The sequence below is a fragment of the Rhinoderma darwinii genome, chromosome 1, assembly GCF_050947455.1.
Source record: "Rhinoderma darwinii isolate aRhiDar2 chromosome 1, aRhiDar2.hap1, whole genome shotgun sequence".
Taxonomy (NCBI): domain Eukaryota; kingdom Metazoa; phylum Chordata; class Amphibia; order Anura; family Rhinodermatidae; genus Rhinoderma; species Rhinoderma darwinii.
In genome coordinates this window covers 318,792,026-318,808,228 of record NC_134687.1, presented here as the reverse complement: position 1 = coordinate 318,808,228, position 16,203 = coordinate 318,792,026, and the positions used below count along the sequence as shown (strand labels likewise).

Here is a 16,203-nt window from a genome sequence, read left to right as displayed (position 1 = left end):
GGAAGGCCGCAATAGAGGCCTCCGGCAGGAAGTTGTGGAAAAGCTGGAGAGGTTCGCCCGCACGCCGAGAGCAGGGGGGGCGGCTGCACAGCAGCGAAAGTCGGCTGGAGATCAGGCAGCTGGAAGCTCATCATATGGATCCAGGTATTCTCCTTTGGCGGGGGACATGAGAAGTGAGGAGGAGGAGGAGGAGGAGGAGATGAGTGGCGCCATGCAGGATCAGCCAGGTGCTGGAGGGAAAAGTGGAGTAAGGAAGGAGGAACCCTCCCTAAAGGACATTTTGGCAGCGGTGAAGCAGAATTCTATGGTCCTTAATACCTTAGCAAGTCAGATGGGTGGATTGAAGGAGGACATTTTGCTGCTCAGGAATGATTTGCAGAAAGTTGCGGAACGCACCACTGCAGTGGAAGGGAGAGTCTCAGACATGGAGGATGCGATTCCTCACATAAAGCAGGATGTACAGGCACATTCGCAGGCAGTGGCGACATTGATGGCTAAGACAGACGATATGGAAAATCGGCTGAGACGAAATAATGTGCGCCTTGTGGGGGTTCCGGAAAGAGTGGAGGGAACGAATCCGGATGACTTCTTTGAAAAGTGGCTGATAGACACATTTGGTAGAGAGGAATTGACCCCTTTATTTGCGGTGGAGAGAGCGCACAGGGTGCCGACCAGACCTGGCCCTCCCGGAAGGCCGCCGAGACCGGTGCTGATAAAGATTCTACATTATAAAGATAGAGACAAGATCCTGAGGAAAGCTAGAGAACGTCAAGACATCTCCTTTAATGGGGTGAAAGTGTCCTTCTTCCCGGACTTCTCTTTGGAAGTACAACGGAAAAGATCACAGTTTATGGATATAAAAAGACGACTAAGGGCATTACAAGTGCAATATTCCATGATGTATCCTGCCCGTTTGAGAGTGGTGGCGCTGGGAACAACTTCCTTTTTTGAGACACCGAGAGAAGCGGTTAGATGGTTGGATAGCCATGAAAGTCAGCTGAGACCGGCAGAGGGACGGCGTTGATCCGGAACAGACCGGCTGGCAAAAGGAGGCTGGGGATGCAGGACTGAACCAGGTGTCGTAGGAAAAATTGCAAGATTTGGCATTTGATTGGACTTGGAGTTGGAGGGCATGGTTGCGGGGACCGCGGAAGACCGGAAGAGGAGGAATGTGTTTATGGACATTGAGGGGTATTGATATGCTGAAGGGATGGTAGTTTATTTGTAAGAAAATGGCAGCGGGAGGGATGGTCAGTTAAGCGGGAAAAGCACATAACGAGTTATGGCATTGTTGAATGTATGGTGGGCGGAGTTGACCTGCCGATGTTTGTTATGGGTAATGGCAGATACGTTCTGTTGCCCCAACCCTTGGAAAGGGGTAGGTTTACGGGGGAGGTTGCAGGGGGGGGAGGGGAGGTTGCAGGGGGGGGAGGGGAGGGAGGGAAAGGAGACCCAGCCGGTCGGATATGTAAAATTAAGAGAACAGGATAGGAGGAGCTGTGATATGTTGAGGGATGATGGGATCAATTAATTGTTTGTCCTGGAATGTACGGGGCCTGCGGGAAGCCAGAAAACGACAGGCGGTATTTGATTTTATTAGAAAACAGGAGTCGAGGGTGATAGGACTACAGGAGACACATATGACTAGGGATTCAGTTTCCATGATGCATAGGGCCTGGGTAGGCCATAGTTTTCATTCTTACCATACTACATATTCAAGGGGGGTGAGTCTTCTCATACATAGGGCAGTGCCATTTGTATGTCACGACTCCTTCCAGGATGGGGAGGGGCGGTATGTGGGGGTACACTGTACATTGTATCATTGGAATTGTGTGTTGGTGGTGTTGTATGTACCCCCTCCGTTTTCTAGTGGATGTATCAAGAAAGTGGTGGAGGAACTGGCTAGGTACCCGGAGGTGCCGTTAATAGTGATGGGGGATTTTAACGCAGTATTGAATACCAATATGGATAAATTTGGCATGACAGGGGGAGGTGTAACAGCTTTTGGCCATCTGGTTGCTGAAATGGGCTGGCGGGACATATGGAGGGATAAACATCCAAATAGCTTTCAGTATTCTTGTGCGTCTTCCACATATCAGTCTTTATCCAGGATAGACTTAATCTTGTGCTCACCGACAGCGGTACCATTTGTAGCTCAGATAGAATACTTGCAAAGAGCGTTATCGGATCATTCTCCTGTGTTAATGAAGGTAGAGACGGAGGAGAGGACAGGGCGGGGGCAAGGGTGTTGGAAACTTAATGCCTTTTGGCTAAAGCTGATAGACAATAAACAAATTTTAGACCTCATAAAGGAGTACTTTCAGTTCAATTCAGGAACGGTACCGCAAGAGATACTGTGGGACGCGATGAAGGCGTGGCTGAGAGGGGTGTTCATCCAGCACATTTCAGCAGTAAAAACACGGTCTAGACAATTAGGAGAAGCACTGTTGGGAAGGGTAGAGGAGACAGAAAGGCTGCATATAATAGATAACACAACAGACACATTGAAGCATTGGGTGGAGGCGCAGCGGTTGTTAAAGCAACATCAGTTGGAGAGGGCAGATAACAAAAGGATGTTTTTAAAACGCCAATATTATGAGGAGGGGGAAACCACTGGACGGTTACTGGCAAGGATGGCGCAGGCTCAGAGGGAGAATAATTACATACACACCATTAAAGGGGAGGGGGGGAGGTTGGAGACTGATACAGGACAGATTTTGAAAGTGTTTCAGCAGTTCTACTCGGATTTGTATGCCTCTAGGGCAGAGCACACGCCTCAGCAGCTGGAAGAGTATATAGGGGAGATAGAATTTCCTAGGTTGGGGGGGGAGGAGAGAGGGACATTGGAGGAGCCAATATCTCTGGAGGAAATACAGGCGGCTATAGGGATACTAGCCAGTGAAAAGGCGCCGGGGCCGGATGGTCTTCCGGTGGAAGTTTTTAAGGAATATGTGGAGGAGCTTGCGCCGCAGTTACTGGCCACTCTTTTAGATAGCTTCAATAGGGGGCGGCTTCCAGAAACAATGTATGAAGCGACTATAGTAGTTCTGCCTAAAGAGGGGAAGGATCCTCAACTCCCGGGCTCTTATAGACCAGTCTCACTGCTGACGGCGGATATTAAAATCATGGCGAAAGTATTGGCGCTTCGACTAGCTAAAGTAGTAGCTGGGGTGGTACACGGAGATCAGGCCGGTTTTATGCCATCCAAATCGACGGCGGTAAATCTGAGGCGGCTGTTTTTGAATCTACAAGTTATGCCGGATAATCGTGGGGGGAGAGCCATAATGTCCTTAGATGCGGCCAAAGCATTCGATTGTGTGGAGTGGAATTATTTGTGGTCAGTTCTGGAAAAAATGGGATTTGGCCCTAATTATATAAAATGGGTAAAATTGTTGTATGTAGCCCCGACAGCAAAGATAAGGGTGAATGGGGTGTTATCGGATCGGTTTGCGCTGGAGCGGGGAACGCGTCAGGGATGTCCATTGTCCCCATTGTTGTTTGCGTTGGCGGTGGAACCCTTGGCGTGTGCAGTGAGACAACATAAACACATTCAGGGGTTGAGATATGGGGGGGGTGGAGGAAAGAATTGCATTATACGCAGATGATATGCTGCTATTCATGGCGGATACCGAACGCACATTACCGTTAGTGATGGCCCTAATTAAGCGGTTTGGGAAATATTCAGGACTACTCATTAATTGGTCAAAATCGGCCCTAATGCTCATGGACCCGGGGGATATTCAGAATGGGGAAGAGGAGGTGGAGATACCTGTGGTGAAGGAGTTTAAGTATTTGGGGGTGAGGGTGACGGCGAAAGTACAGGATTATATGTCCCTTAATGTAATGCCACTGTTAACAAAGATAAAAGCCAAAGTAGAGGCGTGGAATAAGTTGCCCCTATCGGCTCTGGGTAGGACAAATTTGATTAAAATGATCCTTATGCCCCAGGTGTTGTATGTCCTACATAACTCACCGGTATGGATCCCCAAATATTGGTTCAGGAGATTGCATAACCTTTTTAGAGACCTAGTATGGAAGAAGGGGGTACCTAGGATTAAACTGGAGAAATTACAGCTGCCAAAGGAGGAGGGGGGCCTGGCTGTTCCTAATGCTTGGGTGTATTATTTAGCTGCCCAATGTCAGCATTTCTGGGGGTGGGAGCAGGAAGAGACATGGGGGTCCAGTGCGCGCATCCTATCATATCTGGGGGGGGGGGAGAACCCGTTGGCAGGACTGGAAGCGCACAGATATAAACAGATGGCGAGTACCAGACCCACTCTGCTTCTCATACATAAGGTGTGGTGGCAGTGCAAGCAATTGCTGGGGATAGGGGAGTGCACTAAATATACACCGCTCTGGAGGAATGCTTATTTGGGGGAATTGGGTAAATTGGAAGGGATGCAGGGGTGGGAGCAGCAAGGCATAATACGGTTGAATCAGTTGTATGAGGGAGACATACTCAAATCTTTTCAGCAAGTAAGGGAGGAGTTTCAACTGGACTCCCGCATGTTTTATCAGTACCTGCAGATTCGGCACGCAGTGCAGACACAAGCGGTCAGTGTGGACCTGACGATGCATGCAGCGGGGGTGTTGGAGCATATTGCAAAGGCAGTATCATCAAAAGGATTAATCTCATTGGTTTATCGCAGGTTGTTGGTGGAACATCTGGGAGATCCTATGGCAACAGTGAAAGCAATATGGGAGAGGGATGTGGGTCCTATTACAACAGACCACTGGGAGGCGGTATTGGCAGCAACATGTACTTTGTCCATTAATGTAGCACAACGAAGATCGCAGTTGTTTCTGATACATAGGGTGTACAGGACCCCGTGGGTGCTGAAACAAATGGGATTAAGAGCGGATGCAAAGTGCCCTAGGTGCCCGGAAGAAAAAGCAGACATCCTTCATATGTTCTGGACATGTGGGAAGCTGGGGAGTCTGTGGACGGAAATATTGGAACTAGTGGGGAGAGTGTTTGAGGTACAGATCCCATGGGATCCGGTAGTAATGCTGCTAGGGTATGTTGGAGATTTGGGGGGAGATAGGATGTCAGGGTTGGCAATTGCTAAAATACTGTATCAAGTTCGGAAAGGAATTGCAAAGCACTGGCTGGATGCGGAGCCACCATCAAAACAAGAAATCATAGGGGCACTTAACTCACAGGTTCTGATGGAGTATAGGATATACTCCAAGAGGGGGTCCAGGGTCAAGTTCGACAAACAATGGGCTAGGTGGATTGATCAATCTGGGTATGCTTCTGTGGAGCTAATGACACTAAGGCAACAAGTGCAGGTATAGGGCCACTGAGGGGAGAGGATTGGAAAAGTGGTACTGAGGAGATCGGCTGGGGGGGATACAGGGGGGAGTTGGGGGGAAGGGAATGTTTGGTTAAATGTAAAGAATTGGGTCTGTTGAAAATTGCTTGTACACTGTATGAGAACGTACAATGACCTGTAATAATGTGGAGTTTTGTTGAATAAACTTGAACTGATTAAAAAAAAAAAGAGTAAAGTCTTTGTATAGGCTACACTTAAATGTGGAAGTTAGTGAAGCTTCACAGTTACCTGTCTTCCGACAGGTCATTTAAGAAGATCAGGGAATGGTACTATGCAGCGTGCCATGCTCCTTAGGCTCATGGCTTTGAGATTTTTTATTTCTATATATAGCTGTGTTGCACCTTAATGGGCAATTGAACCTTAATGGGCTTGCCTATATATAGAAATCAATGGTGATGCTGTTTAACGTAGCAATCGCTGGGCACGGTAGTTGATGGAGCCCCGCTGACGCCAACTTCTGATGACATATCAGTGACATGTAGAGAAATAAAAGTGGAGCTTCACTTTAACACTTCTAAGGCTCCAGTAAAATACAGCTTCAGCGGGTACCTTCAAGAACAGTGCATTGTGGGACATAAAGAAATTACTGTGAGGTTCACACGCCTATGTTTGCCTTTGTGATTACCACTCTGCTTTTGTTGCAAGCATTTTTTATTTCTCAACAGTGGAGTTCATTTTTACTATTCTCTCATATACTGTAAAGCACCCAGGCAAAAGTTGTTGAATTACATTACAGAATCTTTTTCTGTTGTAAAGGTACCATTTATAGGTACTGTATACATACATGAAACTAATTAATTTGTAATATTAGTTTAAAAGAAAAAATCCAGGATGTACTATACAATGTTAGCTGAAAATGACATGCTTTAGATGAGTAACAAGGATCTTGATCGACATTGATGCTGTAGTGTCATATTTGTCAATATTCTTAGTATTGTCGATTTGTCATTGAAATTGTGTAATATTGTAACTAATCAAATCATTTGGTGACCATTTTTGTGCCAATACAATTGCATGAGTGCTTTAGAGTTACCCTCACAGAGCCATACACCCTAAATTGGATATATCATGGATCACAATAATGAACAGAACTAAACAATGCAGAGATTATTGCAATGCTTTACAAAAAGATACAAATTTGCAATGAAGCAAAAATGAGGAAAAGATGCCTTTATTTCCTGATGCCCCATTTGAACCCCTGAAGACGCTGCGTATGCAGCGAAACATGTCGGGGGGGGGGGCCTCCACATTACTTTTAATCTCAGAGTCTTCACTGACTGAGACATATACGCCACTCAATTGTGTCGCCCGGTGTTCTGCAGATGCCGTAGGTGACACAAAGGCAGACAGTTTACACCACATACTAATTGTATCTGATCGATACAAATCTACCTGTCAGTGAACTCTGGCTAAATTTTAGATTTAGATTTTTTGTCTTTGTTCTAATTATATTTAATCCTAACCATTAAAAGTTATATTTTATTTACATATACATTACATATTACTATAGCTTGACTGGAAATAAAGGCATCTTTTCCTCATTTTTGCTTCATTGCAAATTTGTATCTTTTTGTGACAATTTAATGCCTGCCAGCCTGCTGGGTCTCTTCTCATTTATACCTGCCATTGCAATGCTTTAGGCTCTTTTCACATGACGGGGTCCGAATGTCTGCCGATAAAAACGTCCATTTTGGTCCGTTTTTCTCGGCCGTTTAGCATCCTTTCCGTTCCGGAACGTGTTTCTGTTTTTAACGCCCACTTTTGACCGGTTTGCATGTGTTTTTTTTCCCTTTCCGTTTTAAAAACGGATGAATTTCAGTTTGTAATTTTTTTGGCACACAGCTCCCCCTTGTAGGTAGTGCGACACGTCCCCCCTGTAAGTAGTGCGACGCTCCCCCCCCCCCCCCCCCGGAAGTAGTGCCACACAGCCCCCCGTAGGTAATGCCACACAGCCCCCCGTAGGTAATGCCACACAGCCCCCCTTGTAGGTAGTTCTACACAGCACACTTTTACATAGCACCCCCCCTTAGTTGGCATCCCCCTACCTTTCTGTAGATAGCGCCACTGTAGGCGACTGTTCCAGGAGAAGTCAAGGACTTCTCCTGGAGCGGAAACACCGGCAACAGCGCCGGGGATTCCGTTTCAGGAGTAGGGGACCGCGCCAGGAGAGGTTCCTGACGTGACTGTCCATATATAGACAGTGAAGTTAGGGACTTCTCATGCAGCGGAATCCCCGACCACAGGTTCGGTAACGCTGTGGCCGGGCATTGGGGATTCCACAACTACAGGGAGCAAAAAAAAACAAACGGCCTCCTCCTCCTCACATGCACTTCGCACTGTGAGGAGAAAAAAAGAGTGAACGAGCAGCAGATAGCTCAGCCGTCCCTCGGATCACATCCGAGCGACAGCCGTGCTTTACAAGGCCTCATAGACTTCTATGGGAGCCGTGCGGCCGGAAGAACGGACGAAAATAGGGCATGCACCATTTTTTGACGGCCTGTCAAAAAATCGGCCGTGTGAATAGCCCCATTTGGGGTCTATTGTTCCTACTGCTGCCGTCGCACACGGCCGTCGCACACCCGGGAATCCCTGTCGTGTGGATGGGGTCTTAGAATATATGCTATTTACAGGCATAACCAGCAAGGACTGGTAGGATATGTTCCCCTTGAAATAGATTATCTTGTGATCAGTACAGTGTATCCTTTTTATAAGTAAGAGGTATTGAATTCTCGAGTATCATGAGCTATTAATGTTTTGTGTTTTCTTTACCTTTCTTTCCCTGTGGACATAATGTAACTGGCAGTGTAACAGGATACACAGTGGCCTCCGCTCTGGCATTGTTGTCCTAGGCAACGGGAAAGGAAGCATCCGCAGCAATCAGATCTATGGGAATAAAGAAGCCGGCATTTATATATTGTACAATGGGAACCCTGTGGTGAGGTATGTTATTAAAGTTTCATTATGGTCTTTCTGTTTCTATGATGCTGCCCCTAACAGTAATAGTACCAAAGTTTTCCACAAGCATAGCACTACAGTGCCAAGCAGTGCTCCCAATATTAATAGTGCCCACATAGGGGATGCTGAACACGTTATTTTCACAAACCGTGATCTGCAGATGCTAAAGAAGAAAGAGCTAGTGTGCTTCAACTTTAATGTCTCCCTTGTGATTAAAGTTAATCTCTAGAGATAACGCTTTTCTATTCTTGTTGTTTGTTTGTTTTCTTTTGTATCATTAATATGTGACACACTTAGGGATATTTATAGTGAAACAATACAGTCTTGCATGTGTTTAAAGACATGTGAAATTAAGCATATTTTTTCTTAATTTAATATATTTATACCGGAGGCCTATTACTATTTACACACTATAAATATTTTTGCTTCAATCTCTTATATAAATAAAGTATGTTCAGCAAGATCAAGGAGGTACAGACCTCAGGGTTATCGTTCTTGATTTGTGCACTTGGACCAATGCAAATGAAAACCCAATCTGTATAAATCTATATTCAATGAGCTCCCACTAGTTGTAGTTACAGACAGCCAACATTTTATAATTTAATGCAGGTGTAGACAACCTTAAAGAGATCTGAAGATCTTTGAGATCTACTGTGGGTCTTAAGATCTATTTGGTACTGAGTTGAGACAGAACCATGGGGGAAATGATGTGTAAGATATTAGGGGCGTTGATAGGTTCTTTAAAGACATGGTCCCTAGGTAAGTATTACTTTTTAAATTTATTTCAGCGCTGCAGGACATACAGGAGAATACACCACTGATCAGGGGCAGTCACAGGCAAAGTGCACAACAAATACATCCAGTGACTCACAGGTGACATCTTCTCTGATTAGAGTCTTTTCTCATCTTTATCTGGTCCAGATCGCCATGATGCTTCTTCCAGTCACGATTTGTCTCTGCAGAGTTTACTGTCAAGACATTTTTGCACAGTGTCCCCAAATTCAGTACTCCAGAGGTAATAGCGAGCCAAAAAATATTGGCATACAGATGGTGCCACACACATAGTGCCCCCTAAAATGATTGTGAACAGACAATGCCCCCGACTGTAATTACTGCCACAAATGGCACCCCAGAAAATAATGGAGTCCAGTTAGTGCTCCTAACAGAATTTAGTGACCTACACTGTGCCCCCAACAATAATGGTGCCAAGCTCGTAGTGCCCTTATAATATTATTGCTCCCAACAATAACACTACAAAGCAGATAGTGCCCCAACCGTAATGGGGCAACACAGTGCCAACCACAAATAATTGTGGTCAGTAGATATTGCACTCATTTACCAATATTGCTAAAAAAAACAATTGGAATTTTTAGCGCCCCCATGGTGCCTAGAAGCGTGCCCCTAACAGTAATAGTACCAACAGTGTCCCCCAAGCATAGTACTCCAGTGCCAAGCATTGCTCCCAACATTAATAGTGCCCACATAGTAGCCCCAATATAATAGTGCCCCTTAGAGTGCATGACACTGTGTACCAAAAAAAAAAAAAAAGTAAAATTACTCACCTAAACCCGTTCCCACGTCGCACACAGCGATGCAGGCTACAGTCCTTCTCTGGCCTGTAGCCTGAGTGGTCTGCAGGACGACGCAGGCAGGTGTGTTGAAATAAATATGAAGATGTATTATAAAATTAACCCCCTTAATGCCGCACACATTTTTTGAATTCATGACCAGGTGCTTTTTAGCAAATTTCCACTCTTGCTAGTTAAATAACTATAACTTTTTAATTTTATTAAAGTGATTTTTGCTAGGCTAGGGCTTTATTTAGTAAATCTGCCCCGGTGTGTATAAAAATGGCTAAGACCGTGTTTTTATACTTCCGTCTTGGTGTGTAGCCCGAATGAGCAAGATGCATCTAATTTATTTAGAGGCGCACGCCTCTTAATAAATTTGTTGCATCTTCTGCTGTCCGATGCGCCAGAAAGGGAGATTCTGGCATAAGTTCTAGTAAATATGCCCGGTCACGGATGGCCCCACCCTCCTTCCATGAAGCCCCACGCACTTTTACCTAGTGTGCTGTGAGCAGCATAAATGTATTAAAAGTCCCAAATTTTTTTCTTTTTCGCACAAATTTAAAGTGTAGCTAAACGTTTGACAAACTTCTGACGTGTCATAGTGACATGTCAGAAGTTTGGATTGGTGGGGGTCCGAGCACTGAGACACCCACCAATCGCTAGAACGAAGCCGCTGAAGCGCTTTGTGTCTGTTCTGCATTTTCCTGGAAAGCCGATGTATCAGAGTACGGGCTCATAGACTTTCAATTGAGTCCGTACACCGATACATTTTTTTTCCGGAAAAAGCCGAAAAGACATGAAGCGGCCGAGCGCTCACACGAGGGCTTCAGCTGCTTCGTTCTTGCGATTGGTGTGGCTCTCCGTGCTCGGACCCCCACCAATCCAAACTTCTGACATGTCACTATGACGTGTCAGAAGTTTGTCAAACCTTTAGCTACACTTTAACAAATTAATTATTTTTTTTCATCTGAGGAAACAACATAGAATTCACATTTGTGTCGTAGTTAGGGGTACTGAATCAGGGCTAGGGCTTTGGACATGTTAGCGGGGGGTTATTAGAGGTTTTTTTTTCTTTATTATTTATTTTTTATATTATTATTTGTTTCATTTGTACCCTAGTTGAAACAGACCTGATATTGTAACAGATGTCGCAATCAGGGCAACAGACAATGAGTACTGTGTATACAAAAAAAATTGTAAAACAAAAATTCTCTGCACAGCTGCTATTGGCAGAGTGCCCTGACCAAGCATTGGAGGCGCTCTGGCTGGCTCCAGACACAACACGCACATCGGCTTTAAAGCAGCCAGGTCCCCTTTCCAACCAGCCAGAGTCGCCGGCTGCTATCTCTGCACAAGGAAGCTACATCACTTAAGTGTCTCAGTGTAGCCCCAGTGGCGTATCTGGCCGTAAAGTTCTTGCGGTCTCAGGGGATAGGGCCGCTAGGAGGGAAGTTCAGCCTCTGCTGTGTTGGGAATCTCCAGCAATAACTGTCCATATAATGGACAGTTATGTCACTGGAACTTCCCGACTCATACGTTGAACAGAGGCCTGTGACTGATTCTATACAGTGACACGGTCACCCATAGGACTTCATGATTTCATTTTTTTTGCAGGAACCAGCAGGATGGGAAAAGCGTAGTCGATTTATGCTTCATTCTTAAAAAAAAAAAAAGGAGTAAAGGCATACTGGCGTATACCGGCTCTGTCACCAGATTTTGCAACCCCTATCTGCTATTGCAGCAGATAGGCGCTGCAATGTAGATTACAGTAACGTTTTTATTTTTTAAAAACTAGCATTTTTGGCCAAGTTATGGCCATTTTTGTATTTATGCAAATGAGGCTTGCAAAAGTACAACTGGGCGTGTTGAAAAGTAAAAGTACAACTGGGCGTGTATTATGTGCGTACATCGGGGCGTGTTTACTACTTTTACTAGCTGGGCGTTCTGATGAGAAGTATCATCCACTTCTCTTCAGAACGCCCAGCTTCTGGCAGTGCAGATCTGTGACGTCACTCACAGGTCCTGCATCGTGTCGGCCACATCGGCACCAGAGGCTACAGTTGATTCTGCAGCAGCATCAGCGTTTGCAGGTAAGTAGCTACATCGACTTACCTGCAAACGCCGATGCTGCTGCAGAATCAACTGTAGCCTCTGGTGCCGATGTGTCCTCGCTCGTCTGACACGATGCAGGACCTGTGAGTGACGTCACAGCGTGATCTCTCGAGAACACGGCTGTGTCTGCACTGCCAGAACCTGGGCGTTCTGAAGAGAAGTGGATGATACTTCTCGTCAGAACGCCCAGCTAGTAAAAGAAGTAAAAACGCCCCGATGTACGCACATAATACACGCCCAGTTGTACTTTTACTTTTCAACACGCCCAGTTGTACTTTTGCAAGCCTCATTTGCATAAATACAAAAATGGTCATAACTTGGCCAAAAATGCTCGTTTTTTAAAAATTAAAACGTTACTGTAATCTACATTGCAGCGCCGATCTGCTGCAATAGCAGATAGGGGTTGCAAAATCTGGTGACAGAGCCTCTTTAATAAAACAAGAATACACGCCCAGTTGGACATACGAAAAAAAACACGCCCAGTTGTCCATTAGAAAACCTCATTTGCATATATATATATATATATATATATAAAATAGCTCATAACTTGGCCAAAAATGAACATTTTAAAAACAAAAACAAACGTTACTGTTATCTACATTGCAGCGCCGATCCCATGCAATAGGAGATAGGGATTTCAGAATCTGGTGACAGAGCCTCTTTAACTTTTTTTATCCAATTCCGTGTGAAGTTACTGCCACAAGGTGTCTCCCTTTCTGTAATCTGATGTGTCCATCCCCTGTTATCAATCTGTCCCTAGTTGCAGAGGAGTTGGACTGCAGGAAGTAGGGGGGGGGGGGGGTCTTTGCCAAATCACACTCCAGTGTCTACACAGCATTATCATAGAAGTCTAGGGAAGGGTGAGGGGGTGCAGGAGCTGAGCAAGAGACACAGACACTGCAGCCCATATAACTCTATGGAGGAGGGAGCAGGAGCAGAGAGAGAGAGACACACAGGCTACTGGTAAATGGTACCCCAGGGCGGGATCCTCTGCTATGGTATAGATGGCAAAGGAGTGCAGGATTCTCCTCTTCTCTGTGTGGGAGACATGGTAGCCGTTAAATTCCACCCACTAGCTCAGGGAAAACTGAGAATTAATTATAGAGCCAGCCTAAAAAATGCCATATATGTCATATAATAGTATAAATAGTGTTATTTCTCATGTACACACATATGACAGCTTATTCTAAATAGTCACCTGAAAAGTCAAATTTGCTTTAAACGTTTTTTTTTTTTTATTGAATTTTCGATATAGAATAGGAGAAATGAACATAGTGTCAAAATTGACATATCTTAAATGTAAGAACTAAAAAGCACCAGTCATAGGGGAATAGGCGGTAGGGTGTTAAGGTAAATGCTACCTGGAGGAAACCGAACAGTCATTTTTTCTTTTTATCCATTTTTTTCTTTTTTTCATTATTGCGTTCTGAGAGCCATAACTTTATAAGATTTTAGTCTATATAGTCATATAAGTACTTTTTTTTATGGCACTGTTGTGGGGTACATATAATGAATTGACAAACTTTTAGTATTTTTTGAGGGCAGGAGTTTAAAATTCCTGCTATTTTTTTTATTATTTGATTTTACAGTTTCACAGTGTGGCATAAATAACATGTTTTTAAACCTATTCAGGGAGCAACACATGTTTGAAGTCTGGGAGTAGTTTTACGATCTGGTTTTGTGCCTCTGTATGAGTGGGGTGGGAGGGGGAGGCTGCAAGTAAAGGCCCTTTTACACAAGCCGATAAGCGGCCGGTGCAGCGAGCGCCGATCAACCAGATCATCGTTGATCGGCGCTCGTTTGCTCCTGTCACACGGATCTATGGATGGGGATCGCTCTTCCCCATACACTATTATCATGTCAGCAGAACGTCTCCCTGCTTACACAGGGAGATGTGCTACCGACAACGCTCGTCTGCCCGATAATTGTCCTGTGTAAAATCCCCTTTATAGCAGGAAGAAAGATTACAGCCTGTTAGACCATTGCGCTTCGCCTGTACGTTTATTGTATGCATCGGGAAAGCTCCTGGCGCATACTTAAAACATACCCATAGGCCCCATAGGCCCCCATACGTATAAACTGAGTGCCTAGGGAACCATACAGGCTCTGCAAGACGCATGGTGCTACATTTTTAATATGTGCGTGTTGTATAATAGTGATTTATTTAAAAAATTATTTTAGCACAAAATTGCCAGAGTTGTTGTTTTCTTCATACAGACTATTTATAAATAATGTACTAATACCAGTGAGATTCAGTCGCTCTAGCATGTTGTAATCTGATGAACCGCGTAAGGTGCTTTGGCAAACCGTACAAGCTTGATTTTCCTCTAGAGAATTGCTGGAGATACTGCAGAGTTACAACATTATATATAAAATAAAGAAGTAAAAGCAACATACTATGGTGCCTTAACACTAGTGCAGGTATATTTTTATTTTGCTGCATATTGTGAACCTTCAGCTATTCTGCATCTATAAGTAGAAGGATATTTTTTTTTTAATCAATGTTTTATTTTGTTTTCAACAACTTAATTGTTTTTTATTCAAAACATTTTTAATTTTCGAAATACAGCTTCTATTTTTTCTGAATACATAGAAGCTGTATCTTGCCGTCAAAGCCAAATCTGTCAGATCAGCAGGATTGACTGCTTCGGTAAACGCTGGTCCTGCGCGTCTCTGACAGGCAGGATCCTGCTCTTATCGATTACATTGAGGCCGGATTCACACGAGCGTGTGCGTTTTGCACGAGCAAAAGGCACTTAATAGCTCCGTGTGTCAGTCCCGTATGATGCGTGGCTGCGTGATTTTCGCGCAGCCGCCATCATTATGACACTCAGTTTGGATGTTTGTAAACAGAACAGCACGTGGTGCTTTTCTGTTTACATTCATAGTTTTACAGCTGTTGCGCGAATCACGCGCGTCCCACGGAAGTGCTTCCGTGTGGTGCGCGTGATTTTCACGCACCCATTGACTTCAATGGGTGCGTGATGCGCGAAATACGCACAAAGAACGGACATGTCGTGAGTTTTTCACAGCGGACTCACGCTGCGTAAAAATCACGCAACTGTCTGCATGCTCCCATAGACTAATATAGGTCCGTGCGACGCGCGTGAAAATCACGTGCGTTGCACGGACGTATATCCCGTTCGTCTGAATAAGCCCTTAAGTTCATGAACTCAGATGTGATTAAAAATAGCTAGATCCTGCAGATCGCTGCCAGAGACACGGCTTAACAGAGGCAGACCTGGGGGCCTTCAATAGGCCCCAGGGCTGCCATGACAACCACCGGCGCCCCCCGATCGCGGTGTGGTGGCGCCGATGAGCTGTCGTAGGTGGGGCCGCCCTCCTCTCTAGAACGCCTCAGATGCTGCGGTTGCGATTGGCCGCAGCATTTGAGGGGTAAAACGGCCAAGAAAAGCACGATTGCTGTTCCCAGCAGTTAGTCTGACAAAACGCAGCTGAGACCCGCAAAGTATGGAGGGCGCTCAGCCCATGAGCGCCCTCCATACTTCCCTATGACACTTATCACGTACAAGTACGTGCTAATGCGTCAAGTGGTTTTAATGGCTGTCACAAGAATGACTTTCTGAAAAATAGCCGTTGAAAGCTGATCCATTGACTTCTATGGGGACCGTGAAGCCGTGAATACATCCGAAAATAGAACAGGTTCTATGTTTTGACTGCCAGTATTCACTTGCCGTTAAAAAACGTCGCTGTGAAATACACCCATAGAACTTCATTGTTTTGAAAATGGCCGTGTGACGGCCATTAAAAAAAAGAAAATGGTCATTTTTAACTGACATGTGAATATTGCCTAATAGTGACTATCATCATTAGTTATCTTGAATTACAGGTATGTAGGAAGAAACAGATCATGTCTTTTCCCTAGTACCAATCTCAACAGATTGCTATTAAGGCAGAAATAATCCCTGTCATACCCAGCTAAAACGTTACTTTTTATAAATGTAATTTAAATATCCCTAATAGTGAGTAAAGTATATACAGGTGAATTAAAATCCCAGTTTCTCTCTTTCCAGGGTATCCACATAGTTGGATATGTATTCCCTATAATGCTTATAATCATGTAGTACAGCTTTTGAATGCACATGTATATGCCTGGGTAGCTGCAGTCCGCACCAGGCTCTAGTTGTTTTACAATGGATTCAAAGATTGTGCAAGTAAGTAGGTAAACACACAATCGCTAAGTGAATACAGATAGTTTCATATTAAAA

At 44.6% G+C, this 16,203-nt stretch overlaps 1 protein-coding gene across 1 annotated transcript in view; it reads left to right on the top strand.

Moving 5' to 3' along the window:
* The window catches only part of FBXO10 (F-box protein 10), a 144,075-nt gene that overhangs the window by 36,178 nt on the left and 91,694 nt on the right, over positions 1-16,203 (top strand). Inside the window, exon 6 of the mRNA XM_075825559.1 lies at positions 8,140-8,276. Coding sequence (XP_075681674.1) covers positions 8,140-8,276 — 137 coding nt within the window. The remainder of the gene's footprint in view (positions 1-8,139; positions 8,277-16,203) is intronic.